The sequence below is a fragment of the Aethalodelphis obliquidens genome, unplaced genomic scaffold, assembly GCF_003676395.1.
Source record: "Aethalodelphis obliquidens isolate GAN/ISIS:26980383/991018 unplaced genomic scaffold, ASM367639v1 scaffold42, whole genome shotgun sequence".
Taxonomy (NCBI): Eukaryota; Metazoa; Chordata; class Mammalia; order Artiodactyla; family Delphinidae; genus Aethalodelphis; species Aethalodelphis obliquidens.
The window spans coordinates 17,021,458-17,034,921 of record NW_020837986.1 but is presented as its reverse complement, the minus strand read 5'-3'; the positions used below and the strand labels follow the sequence as shown (position 1 = coordinate 17,034,921).

Here is a 13,464-nt window from a genome sequence, read left to right as displayed (position 1 = left end):
TGGAGATCTCTGGGGGAGCTTTTGCCATTTGATATTACATGGAGCTGGGAGGTCTCTGTTAGACCAATGTCCTGAACCTGGTTCTCCCAACTCAGAGGCACAAGCATGACACCTGGCTGGAGCACCAAGACCCTGTCAGCTACACAGCTCAGAAATAATGGAGAAAAAGAAAGAAAGAAAGGGGGGGGGGGGAAGGAGGGAGGGAGGGAGAGAGAGAATGAATGAAAGAAAAGGAAGGAAGGAAGGAAGGAAGGAAGGAAGGAACGTAATAATAAAATAAAATAACATTATTAAAATTTAAAAATAATATTAAAAAGTAATAAAAAAGAAAAAAGAGAGCAACCCAACCAAAAAACAAATCTACCAATGATAACAAGTGCTAAAAACTCTACAAAAAAAATACCAGACAGACAGAACCCTAGGACAAATGGTAAAAGCAAAGCTATACAGACAGAATCACACAAAGAAGCATACACATACACACTCACAAAAAGAGAAAAAGGAAAACATTATATATATATTTATTTATTTATTTATTTATTTATTTATTTATTTATTTATTTATTTTAAAAATGGAAGAGAGCAACCAAATCAATAAATCTACCAATGATAATAAAGTCTAAATACTAAACTAAGATAAACATAAATCCAGGAACAGATTAGATACAGAAGGCAAACCCCAAGTCTACAATTGCTCCCAAAATCCACTGCCTCAATTTTGGGAAGATTCGTTGTCTATTCAAGTATTCCAGAGATGCAGGGTACATCAAGTTGATTGTGGAGATTTAATCCACTACTCCTGAGGCTGTTGGGAGAGATTTCCCTTTCTCTTCTTTGTTCACACAGCTCCTGGGGTTCAGCTTTGGATCTGGCCCTGCCTCTGCGTGTAGGTCACCTGTTACAGGACGGGGTTAAAGTAGCAGCTGATTAGGGGGCTCTGGCTTACTCAGGCCAGAGGGTGGGAGGGGTATGGAATGCGGGGTGAGCCTGCGGTGGCAGAGGCTGGCATGACGTTGCAACAGCCTGAGCCGTGCTGTGTGTTCTGGGGAAGTTGTCCCTGGATCATAGAACCCTGGCAGTGGCGGACTGCACAGGCTCCCAGGAGGGGAGGTGTGGATAGTGACCTGTGCTCGCACACAGGCTTCTTGGTGGCTGCAGCAGCAGCCTTAGCGTTTCATGCCCGTCTCTGGTGTCCGCTCTGATAGCCGCAGCTTGCGCCCGTCTCTGGAGCTCGTTTAGGTGGTGCTCTGAATCCCCTCTCCTTCTGTACCCCGAAAGAATGGTCTCTTGCCTCTTAGGCAGTTCCAGACTTTTTCCTGGACTCCCTCCCGGCTAGCTGTGGCGCAGTAGCCCCCTTCAGGCTGTGTTCACGCAGCCAACTCCAGTCCTCTCCCTGGGATCCGACCTCTGAAGCCCAAGCCTCAGCTCCCACGCCCCACCCATCCCGGCAGGTGAGCATACAAGTCTCTCAGGCTGGTGAGTGCTGGTCAGCACCAATCCTCTGTGTGGAAATCTCTCCACTTTGCCCTCTGCACCGCTATTGCTGTGCTCTCCTCCATGGCTCCAAAGCCTTCCCCTGCCATCCCCTGTCTCCGCCAGTGAAGGAGCTTCCTAGTGTGTGGAAACTTTTCCTCCTTCACAGCTCCCTCCCAGGGGTGCAGGTCCTGTCCCTATTCTTTTCTCTGTTTTTTCTTTTTTCCCCAGGTATGTGGGGAGTTTCTTGCCTTTGGGGAAGTCAGGTCTTCTGCCAGCATTCAGTAGGTGTTCTGTAGGAGTTGTTCCACATGTAGATGTATTTCTGATGTATTTGTGGAAAGGAAGGTCATCTCCACGTCTTACTCCTCCACCATCTTGAAGGTCTCTCATAAGCAGAGGTTTTGATTTGACAAATCTTTTTTTCTTTTTTAATAGAACTAAGGGTAAAACTTTTTAAAATAAGCTGGACATTAGAAAGTTCCCAAATTTGTTAATGTGCGCAGTTCTTTTTTTTTTTGGCCTCACTGTGTGGCTTGTGGGATCTTAGTTCCCTGACTAGGGATTGAACCTGGGCCCACGGCAGTGAAAGAGCTGAGTCCTAACCACTAAACCACCAGGGAATTCCCATTAATGTGCCCAGTTCTAACTGTATGTTTCCCAAGTTTGCTTTTAGAAACCCAGAGTGCATCCCTCTATATACATATAATTTTGAAATGGTTGTTAAGTTCCTGGATCTAACATAGGGCAAGCCACAGCAGCCTGTTTTTATTATAGGTGAACCTTGAAGAAAGGCCTTACATGTTTTCTTAGGTCAAACTCCCAAGGCAATAGAAATAAAAGCAAAAATAAACAAATGGCACCTAATCAAACTTATAAGCTTTTGCACAGCAAAGGAAACCATAAACAAAATGAAAAGACAACCTAACGGAATGGGAGAAAACACTTACAAACTATACAACCGACAAGGGCTTAAGTTCCAAAATATACACAGTTCATGCAACTCAATATCAGAAACACAAACAACCAAATCAAAAAATGAGCAGAAGACCTAAACAGACATTTCTCCAAAGAAGACGTACAGATGGCCACAAGTACGTGAAAAGATGTTCAGCATCACTAATTATTAGAGAAATACAAATCAAAAGTACAGTGAGGTATCTCCTCTCAGCAGTCAGAATAGCCATCATTACAAAGTCTACGGGGACTTCCCTGGTGGTCCAGTGGTTAAGAATCCACCTTCCAATGCAAGGGACTTGGGTTTGATCCCTGGTTGGGGAGCTAAGATCCCACATGCCACAGGGCAACTGAGCCCACATACCACAACTACAGAGCCCACGTGCTCTAGAGCCCGCACAGCCCAACTAGAGAGAAGCTCGCGTGCCGCAATGAAGAGCCCACATGCCACAACAAAAGAGCCCATGTGCTGCAATTAAGACCTGATGCAGCCAAAAATAAATAAATAGTTTTTTAAAAAATCAAAAGTCTACAAATAACAAAAGCTGGAGAGGTTGTGGAGAAAAGAGAACCCTCCTACACTGATGGCCAGAATGTAAATTGGTGCAGGAACTATGAGAGGGTCCTCAAAAAACTAAAAATAGAACTACTGTATGATCCAGCAATCCCACTCCTGAGCATATATCTGGAGAAAACGCTAATTCAAAAAGATACATGCACCCCAATGTTCATTGCAGCACTATTTACAATAGCCAAGACATGGAACCAACCTAAATGTCCATCAACAGAGGAATGGATAAAGAAGATGTGGTACATATATACAGTGGAATAGTACTCAGCCATAAAAAAGGAGTGAAATAATGCCATTTTCAGCAATGTGCATGGACCTAGAGATTATCATACTAAGTGAAGTAAGCCAGAAAGAGGAAGACAAATACCATATGATGTTACTTATATGTGGAATCTAAAATATGATACAAATGAATTTATTTACAAAACAACAGACTCACAGATGTAGAAAACAAACTTATGGTTACCCAAGGAGAAAGGGGGTGAGGGAGGGATAAATTAGGAGTTTGGAACTAGCAGATAAAAACTACTATATATAAAATAGATAAACAACAAGGTCCTACTGTATAACACAGGGAACTATATTTAATATCCTATAATAAACCATAATGGAAAAGAATATGAAAAAGTATATATGTGTATACATTTATATATATATATATATATATATATATATATATATATATATATATATGTACTTATACAGAAGATAGAAGTGGAAAAGGAAAAAAAAGAATTTTTCTGGGAAAATTCCAAACCTAGGCAGAATTCTGAAGTGAGCATGTCATGTGAGATTTCTCCCCTTCTCTGAACACATTTTTCTTGTTTCTTTCTTTACTACAGACCTGGCACCCAGTGCCTTGTTGAATTAGACTGAAGTGCACAGTGGTGTGCTTGATGTAATGTGGCCAACAACCTCTTCCAGTAGATGATGCTAACCAGGAAGGGAGATGAATTTGCCCTGTCAGGCCTCTTCTTGGTGTGTTCTGTATGGACTGCCTCCCTCCTAGAGTAAATACATCAACTCAAAAGAGGAACATAGAAGATTGCAGATGAAAAAACAGACAGTAATATACATGCTGTGAGCATTTGCGGTCAGCATCACATAGATAATGTAAGAGCAGAAGTCACGTTTTAAGAGATCTGAAAAGTATTCCAGAGAAGTTGGATGAAGTAACAAAATAAAGCATAAAGCTCTAAGAAAGAGGGAAATAATGTTAAAGATACAAAAATGGAGGATAAGTTGAGAATTCACAGAATATACTTGAAGAGAAGAAAAAATTTTTAATAGGGAATGAAATAAAAGAAGCCAGATAAATGAATGAGAATGTTTAAACAGGTTCCAGGTATTGATCATGTTATGTGTATGTTAGTTATACATGTTTCCTATGAACAGATGTATAGGACAGTAGACACAGAGGGTTTTTTCCATGATTATATGAAAGTAAAAGGTGAAAATAAAAAAAGAACAATGGTGTGAATGAAAGAGGCCGTGTGTATCCACTTGCTTTATCTTCCCTCCTGGCTTAATGTAGGAACCCACCTGGGCTAGGCTGTGAGCTTGGACTTGTGTTTCCTTGGCCCAAGAGGACTGGCACATATCAGCAGATGTCTCACCATAAAAGGGGCTTCACCACTCCAGTCTGTGCTTTTGTTTTTGTTTTTTTTCGATACGCGGGCCTCTCACTGTTGTGGCCTCTTCCGTTGCGGAGCACAGGCTCTGGATGTGCAGGCTCAGCGGCCATAGCTCACGGGCCCAGCCGCTCTGCGGCATGTGGGATCTTCCCGGACCGGGGCACGAACCCGTGTCCCCTGCATCAGCAGGCGGACTCTCAACCACTGCGCCACCTGGGAAACCCCAGTCTGTGTTTTATATATATATAAATTTGTTTATTTATTTTTGGCTGTGTTGAGTCTTCGCTGCTGCGCGCAGGCTTTCTCTAGTTTTGCGGCAAGCGGGGGGCTGCTCTTCGTTGCGGTGCACAGGCTTCTCATTGTGGTGGCTTCTCTTGTGGCAGAGCACGGGCTGTAGGTGCACAGGCTTCAGTAGTTGTGGCGCATGGGCTCAGTAGTTGTGGCTCGCAGGCTCTAGAGCGCGGGCTCAGTAGTTGTGGTGCATGCGCTTAGTTGCTCTGCGGCATGTGGGATCTTCCCGGACCAGGGCTTGAACCTGTGTGCCCTGCATTGGCAGGCGGATTCTTAACCACTGAGCCACCAGGGAAGTCCCACCACTCCAGTCTTGAGCACCTTGGAGTTCCTGCTTTCCCTTAGATTTTGACTGGGGCAAAATATGGTGAGTGAATCAAGCTACACGTTTCTTCTGCTGAAGGCTTTAAAAAAATAATAGGTAGAAAGTGTTCCACTGAAGAAAGACTTAAAAATGGAAAGGAACACCCAGGACATGGTGAAATGTTCTTCCATGAAAACAATAACAACACCTGAATAGGATAACCAGGAATTTTGTGTAGAAAGAAGTATCCAAAAATTAACCATAAAATTGATATATTCAAAGATGAAGTTAATGATCTTTAGGAGACACCAGCTGTAGATAATAGAATAACTAGGACAAGCTAGGAATATAACGTGAATCTATATAGCTGTTTAAGAGTCTCTCACCTACTGAGAGACTAAAAGCTAAACACAAAAGAGTACATACTGTGTGATTCCATTTGAATATGAAATTCTAGAATAAGGAAGATTTATCTGTAATGATGGAAATCAGATCAGTGGTTAGGAGTGGTGATTAACTGCAAAGGGGTACAGGGAATTCTCTGGGGATAAAGAAATGTTCTGTATCTTGATTAGGATGGTGGTAACAAGTGTATATTCATTTGTCCAAACTCTTTGACCTATACACATGGGTGCATTTTTAATGTAAATTTATGTCTCAGTTTTTTAAAAAAGATTAACAAAGTCTAAGATAATTTTTTCTTAGAAAGTTTTTCTTGGATGTCTTGTATTAATAAGAAATATATGGTTTTTAATGGTTTGTGAACCACAAATTATAAAACACAGCAGTCTAATTACTGGTGTCTCGTTTTCTGAGCATTTTTGAAGCAAAAGTAGAATACTAACTACAGGGAAGATGCTGATGTATTGTCCAGGGAGCAGGAACTGGTCTAAGAAGAATGAGGCCACCAAACACACTTCAAGAAACACTGCTGCATGGTTAAGGATCCGCCTGCCAATGCAGGGGACACAGGTTCGATCCCTGGTCCGGGAAGATCCCACATGCCACAGAGCAACTAAGCCTGTGTGCCACAACTACTGAGCCTGTATTCTAGAGCCTGCGAGCCACAGCTACTGAGGCTGCGTGCCACAACTACTGAAGCCCGCGTGCCTAAAGCCTGTGCTCTGCAACAAGAGAAGCCACTGCAAGGAGAAGCCCACACACCACAACAAAGAGCAGCCCTTGCTTGCCGGAACTAGAGAAAGCCTGCACGCAGCAACGAAGGCCCAATGCAGCCAAAAAAATAAACAAATAAATTAAAATAAATACATTTATTTAAAACAAAAAAAAGAAACACTGCTGCAGCCCATCTAACTGTGGTGTACTGTGTGAAGCTCTGGTCCTCTGTGGGGCCAAATCTCTGTCCCTTTTGTATCTTGGTGAAAAATCCCATTGCTGATAAAAAAAAAAAAAAAAAAACTCAGATATTTGTCTATTTCTTTTTTTTTTTTTTCTTTTTGCGGTACGCGGGCCTCTCACTGTTGTGGCCTCTCCCGTTGCAGAGCACAGGCTTCGGACGCGCAGGCTCAGCGGCCATGGCTCACGGGCCCAGCCGCTCCATGACATGTGGGATCTTCCTGGACCGGGGCACGAACCCGTGTCCCCTGCATCGGCAGGCGGACTCTCAACCACTGCGCCACCAGGGAAGCCCCAACTTTTACATTTGTAATACCTAAATAGCAAAGAATGCTCATTATGATGGTGTTGAATAGTAGCTTTCTTTTTAAAGGTTGTCTTACTTTAAAAGATTATTCATACTCATGCTGAAAAGATATTATAATGAAAATATTATAAAATTAATATATCACTAGACCAGGATTAATATCTTGCAATAATACACCATCTACTTAGACTGTTGGGACAACATATCAGTTGTAGCTAAGCAATTCCATTTACCAAAAGAAAGGGGGGAAATTCCTAAAATGTGTTGTGTATCAGCATATCCCCTGCCAACTCCCATTCTTCTGGTAATGGGTTGTAAGGCCCTAACAAGAAGAGTGGACTCACAGGAAAGTTGTCAGCAGTCAGACCCCAGGAGCACTGAGGCAGATGTCTCTTCCTTCTGATGACAGTACTACCTCTAATACTCCATGTCTGTGTCTCTGTTCAGAATACCCCCAGAGTTTGTTGGTGGTGCCACCCAGTACAAGGACCCCTACAGTGTAGCATTCTCACACCACTGGCTCACTCCCAGCTGGCCTATATTGATAGTTGCCTTTGGCCAAGATAGGTTTCCTGCCTCTGGTGGCCAGGTTGGCAGGTCACTTGACACAAAGCTTAGCAGTGTGTGCAGAGGAGCTCCTGAGGAAGGAGCATTTGGTTTGGTAGAATCCTCTACAGAGACTTGATCTTTGCTAGGGCATCTTTTATGTTATCTACTAATTTTTTTAATGTCATCCCTCTCCCCGACCCCTCGCCAAATGCACACACACACACACACACACACATTATAGCCTTAGTATTTTGCCCTCTTAGAGTTTTCAGACACTTCAGTATCTATCATCTCATTTTATCCTTCCAGGAATCCCTTGAAGATAGGATAAGAATTGTCCCATTGATAATGGGACAGATGGACCAAGTACTGACATCTAGCTAGTGACATCCTGGGAACAACACAGAAAGTTGCTGACTGCAAACCAGTCCCTTTTTCCACCATAAAAGTTTCCATCTGTTTGCCTATTTCTTCTCTATTAGCCCTCCCAGGATGTACATTTAATCTCTTATTTCCTAAGGTGAGAGTTACTTTACCAAGCCAAATTTGTCTGGTGAGGGGTATTTCTAAAGGACTGAAGGATAGTCATCTAAGTCTTGACTGTAGGAAGAGTCATTAAGTGAAGCCCTGTCAGCAGTATGGAAGAGTTATATTTTGGCAGCTGTAATTTTCTTATAGCTGTACAATATATGTGCTAGATATATTTAGTAAAGTACTGCTTAACTCCTTCCTTCTCTTCCAAGAATATCTGAGTGTAAGAAAAAGGAAATTATATATTTGAATAAAAGCACTTGCAGAAAATGGTTGAATGTTCAAAACTAAATATTATCCATTATTTATGCTTGGAATTCCTTAGACGTTTCCATGGGATGAAGTAGGTCTTTACAGTTCCTGGTATAAGTTATTAGAAGTTGGAAATTAAAGTAATAATAACACTGAGGCTTCAGATACAACCAGTCAGTATCTCAATGTTGTCTATAATATAAATATACTCTTCCAGGAACCAACAAGGACACGAAAGATCTGCAAACACATTTGTAATGTACCTTGTATAAATAAAAGTAGAAGCATTTTGTTTGGAGGAGTTTAGTTTTGTTTTGATTTTGGCAGTAGTCATAGTTGTAATCCAGTTACCATTATGTGGTCTTGATAATCAAGACTGGTAGTTGCTCTTTATTTTGTAATGAATCAAAATGACAAGGAAAGTTCAAGCATGAAGGTATGATGAGCCACTTTATTACTATAGCTCATCACCTAAAGAACGGGGCAACCTCCATTCGTGGAATTTTAACTGTGTAGTGATCAGTAGGTAGTAGCAATCTAATTGACAAAAATAGTCCCCTTTTTAGTGTTTAAACAATATTTGCCGTTTTTTTATTATAAAGACTAGAGCATATGAGCCAAGGGCACTGGCTTTGGAGTTGGAGAGGCCTTGACTCCCACACATACTTGGTCAGTCATGGCTATGTGACCAAAACTCTAAGTTTTGGTTTCCTTATCTATAAAATGGGGGAGATGTTATGGTACCTATAGAAATTTTATGTAAGAATTAAATAAAATAAAGCCAGTAAAATGCTTAGAACAAGGCCTGATTTTTTTTTTTTTTTTTGGCCGTGCCACGCAGCTTGCAAGATCTCAGTTCCCTGACTAGGTATTGAACCCCTGCCCCCGGCAATGGAAGCACAGAGTCTTAACCACTGGACCGCCAGGGAATTCGCCTGAGTCTGATTTAATAAAGTGTTTTTAAAAAAAAAAAAAAGAAGAAAATCAAAATGGCTAGTAAACCACAAGTCATTATTAACATTTTGATATGTTGGCTTTCAGGCTTTTTTCTGCTACACACACACATACACACAAACACACACACACACACACCCCTACATGTACACATATATTTCCATATATAATCCACCTTTTTTTTAACCCTTTGCAAAATCGGGATCATATTTTATATACAATTTATATCCTGCTTAATTTTCCCACATATCTTTATTAAAATTTAAAATTTATTGAAAACAGGTTTTCTTGACCAAATAATATTGTAACATATGACTCTATATAATTATTTAATCATTATCTCCTTGTGAGACATCTAAGTTATTGCCAATATTTTACCATTATAAATATTATTACTTTAAAGGTTAAAGAGTTTTTAAAATCTTAACATTTTTTTTCCTTTTTACTTCTTTGACGTTGAACATTTTCATTTATTGATGTTTATTGATTATTGGCATTATTTCAGTGAAATAATGCCAGTACCTCTCTGTGAATACCTTTTTGTAAAGCTTTTTAGGTAGGATCTCAAGCTTCTGGAGTAGTGCCAGGTACATAATAAGTACTGAATAAATATTTGTGGCATGATTAATGAATTAATGGCACGGATATTAACCCTGTCTATCATATTTGTTTCAAGCCTTAAGGAAAAATTTGCCTTTGTACATGCACAAAGATAATGCTATCTTGGTTTTTAGTCTTTATAACCTAATTTTTTCCCATTCTTTTCTTTCCCCACAGTTCATCCATGAGCTCGGATTTCCCACATTACAACTTCAGGATGCCTAATATTGGATTCCAGAATCTGCCACTCAACATATATATTGTGGTTTTTGGCACTGCTATATTTGTCTTCATCCTTAGTTTACTCTTCTGTTGCTACTTGATTAGGTAATCAATTTTCATTCTGTGTTGCTTCAATATATGTTAAGCAATCAATAATAAATCAACTTTCTGCCCTTAGGATAAAATGTTTTATACATATGATAATTAGCAAATTTTCTAAAATTAAGGTGGCTTAACATTTTAACCTTCTGTGAGTTACTAATCAGTAAAACACCTTTATTCAGTCTTCAATTTTATCTGCTGAGGAGGTATTTTGCACTAGAGGAGAAAATTGTCCACATTTGTTTTCCTAACGTATTAGAACCTAACCTAATAACACTTACGTTATTGTCCCCAAGATTTAATCTACTTTAACAGAAATTTCAAGATTGCTTTTCAGGAGGGTGTTAGCTACAGTCATTAGGGATCAGAAAACAATGTCCAAACAAGATACAAGACTTTAAACAGATTTTTGTGGTTTCTCAAGAATATCTGAAGCTTCCATTTGTTGGTGAATTGGTCAGGTGTACAGGTGATTGATTATCTGCATAAAACACTATTCGACAAGCTCTGTAGCACATGTACAGGCAAGTGATAAAGGATAAAATACCCACTAGAACGAGTAATGGATTTGGCCAGTAAACTTTCATGGTTGACTGACTCATAATTGTTTAAGCAAGCATTTTTCTCTTTCTAATGTTTTTTTTTTCTTAGTTATATATATACATATATCCCCATATCTCTTCCCTCTTGCATCTCCCTCCCTCCCACCCTCCATATCCTACCCCTCCAGGTGGTCACAAAGCACCGAGCTGATCTCCCTGTGCTATGTGGCTGCTTCCCACTAGCTATCTACCTTAGGTTTGGTAGTGTATATATGCCCATGCCTCTCTCTTGCTCTGTCACAGGTTACCCTTCCCCCTCCCCATATCCTCAAGTCCATTCTCTAGTAGGTCTGTGTCTTTATTCCTGTCTCACTCCTAGGTTCTTTATGACATTTTTTTTTCTTAAATCCCATATATATGTGTTAGCATACGGTATTTGTCATTCTTTTTCTGACTTCATTCTGTATGACAGACTCTAGGTCTATCCACCTCATTACAAATAGATCAATTTCATTTCTTTTTATGGCAGAGTAATATTCCATTGTATATATGTGCCACATCTTCTTTATCCATTCATCTGATGATGGACACTTAGGTTGTTTCCATCTACAGGCTATTGTAAATAGAGCTGCCTTGAACATTTTGGTACAGGACTCTTTTTGAATTATGGTTTTCTGAGGTTATATGCCCAGTAGTGGGATTGCTGGGTCATATGGTAGTTCTATTTGTAGTTTTTTAAGGAACCTCCATACTGTTCTCCATAGTGACTGTACCAATTCACTTTCCCACCAGCAGTGAAAGAGTGTTCCCTTTTCTCCACACCCTCTCCAGCATTTATTGTTTCTAGATTTTTTGATGATGGCCATTCTGACTTGTGTGAGATGATATCTCATTGTAGTTTTGATTTGCATTTCTCTAATGATTAATGATGTTGAGCATTCTTTCATGTGTTTGCTGGCACTCTGTATATCTTCTTTGGAGAAATGTCTATTTAGGTCTTCTGCCCAGTTTTGGATTGGGTTGTTTGTTTTTTTGTTATTGAGCTGCATGAGCTGCTGGTAAATTTTGGAAATTAATCCTTTGTCAGTTGCTTCATTTGAAAATATTTTCTCCCATTCTGAGGGTTGTCTTTTGGTCTTGTTTATGGTTTCCTTTGCTGTGCAAAAGCTCTGAAGTTTCATTAGGTCCCATTTGTTTATTTTTGTTTTTATTTCCATTTCTCTAGGAGGTGGGTCAAAAAGGATCTTGCTGTGATTTATGTCATAGAGTGTTCTGCCTGTTTCCTCTAAGAGTTTGATAGTTTCTAGCCTTACATTTAGGTTTTTCATCCATTTTGAGCTTATTTTTGTGTATGGTTTTAGGGAGTGATCTAATCTCATACTTTTACATGTACCTGTCCAGTTTTCCCAGCACCACTTATTGAAGAGGTTGTCCTTTCTCCACTGTACACTCCTGCCTCCTTTATCAAAGATAAGGCAACCATATATGTGTGGGTTTATCTCTGGGCTTTCTATCCTGTTCCATTGATCTATCTTTCTGTTTTTGTGCCAGTACCATACTGTCTTGATTACTGTAGCTTTGTAGTATAGTCTGAAGTCAGGGAGCCTGATTCCTCCAGCTCCGTTTTTCGTTCTCAAGATTGCTTTGGCTATTCGGGGTCTTTTGTGTTTCCATACAAATTGTGAAATTTTTTGTTCTGGTTCTGTGAAAAATGCCAGTGGTAGTTTGATAGGGATTGCATTGAATCTATAGATTGCTTTGGGTAGTAGAGTCATTTTCACAGTGTTAATTCTTCCAATCCAAGAACATGGTATATCTCTCCATCTATTTGTATCATCTTTAATTTCTTTCATCAGTGTCTTATAATTTTCTGCATACAGGTCTTTTGTCTCCTTAGGTAGGTTTATTCCTAGATATTTTATTCTTTTGGTTGCAATGGTAAATGGGAGTGTTTTCTTGATTGCACTTTCAGATTTTTCATCATTAGTGTATAGGAATGCCAGAGATTTCTGTGCATTAATTTTGTATCCTGCTACTTTACCAAATTCATTGATTAGCTCTAGTAGTTTTCTGGTGGCATCTTTAGGATTCTTTATGTATAGTATCATGTCATCTGCAAACAGTGACAGCTTTACTTCTTTTCCGATTTGGATTCCTTTTATTTCCTTTTCTTCTCTGATTGCTGTGGCTAAAACTTCCAAAACTATGTGAAATAATAGTGGTGAGAATGGGCAACCTTGTCTTGTTCCTGATCTTAGTGGAAATGCTTTCAGTTTTTCACCATTGAGGACAATGTTTGCTGTGGGTTTGTCATATATGGCCTTTATTATGTTGAGGAAAGTTCCCTCTATGCCTACTTTCTGCAGGGCTTTTATCATAAATGGGTTTGAATTTCGTCGAAAGTTTTTTCTGCATCTATTGAGATGATCATATGGTTTTTCTCCTTCAATTTGTTAATATGGTGTATCACATTGATTGATTTGCATATATTGAAGAATCCTTGCATTCCTGGAATAAACCCCACTTGATCATGGTGTATGATCCTTTTAACGTGCTGTTGGATTCTGTTTGCTAGTATTTTGCTGAGGATTTTTGCGTCTATGTTCATCAGTGATATTGGCCTGTTTTCTTTCTTTGTGACATCCTTGTCTGGTTTTGGTATCAGGGTAATGGTGGACTCGTAGAATGAGTTTGGGAATGTTCCTCCCTCTGCTATATTTTGGAAGAGTTTGAGAAGGATAGGTGTTCGCTATTCTCTAAATGTTTGATAGAATTCGCCTGTGAAGCCATCTGGTCCTGGGCTTTTGTTTGTTGGAAAT

General features: G+C 39.8%; 1 protein-coding gene across 4 annotated transcripts in view; it reads left to right on the top strand.

The window, feature by feature from the left end:
* The window catches only part of RNF24 (ring finger protein 24), a 140,988-nt gene that overhangs the window by 83,670 nt on the left and 43,854 nt on the right, over nt 1–13,464 (top strand). For 2 of the 4 annotated variants that reach the window (XM_027078838.1, XM_027078839.1), the window contains one exon: nt 9,957–10,106. In XM_027078838.1, coding sequence (XP_026934639.1) covers nt 9,964–10,106 — 143 coding nt within the window. In that variant the 5' untranslated portion in view covers nt 9,957–9,963. Of the gene's footprint in view, nt 1–5,151; nt 5,294–6,837; nt 7,963–9,956; nt 10,107–13,464 lie in introns of those variants that run through there. The other 2 variants (XM_027078841.1, XM_027078840.1) reach the window with 2 other exon arrangements.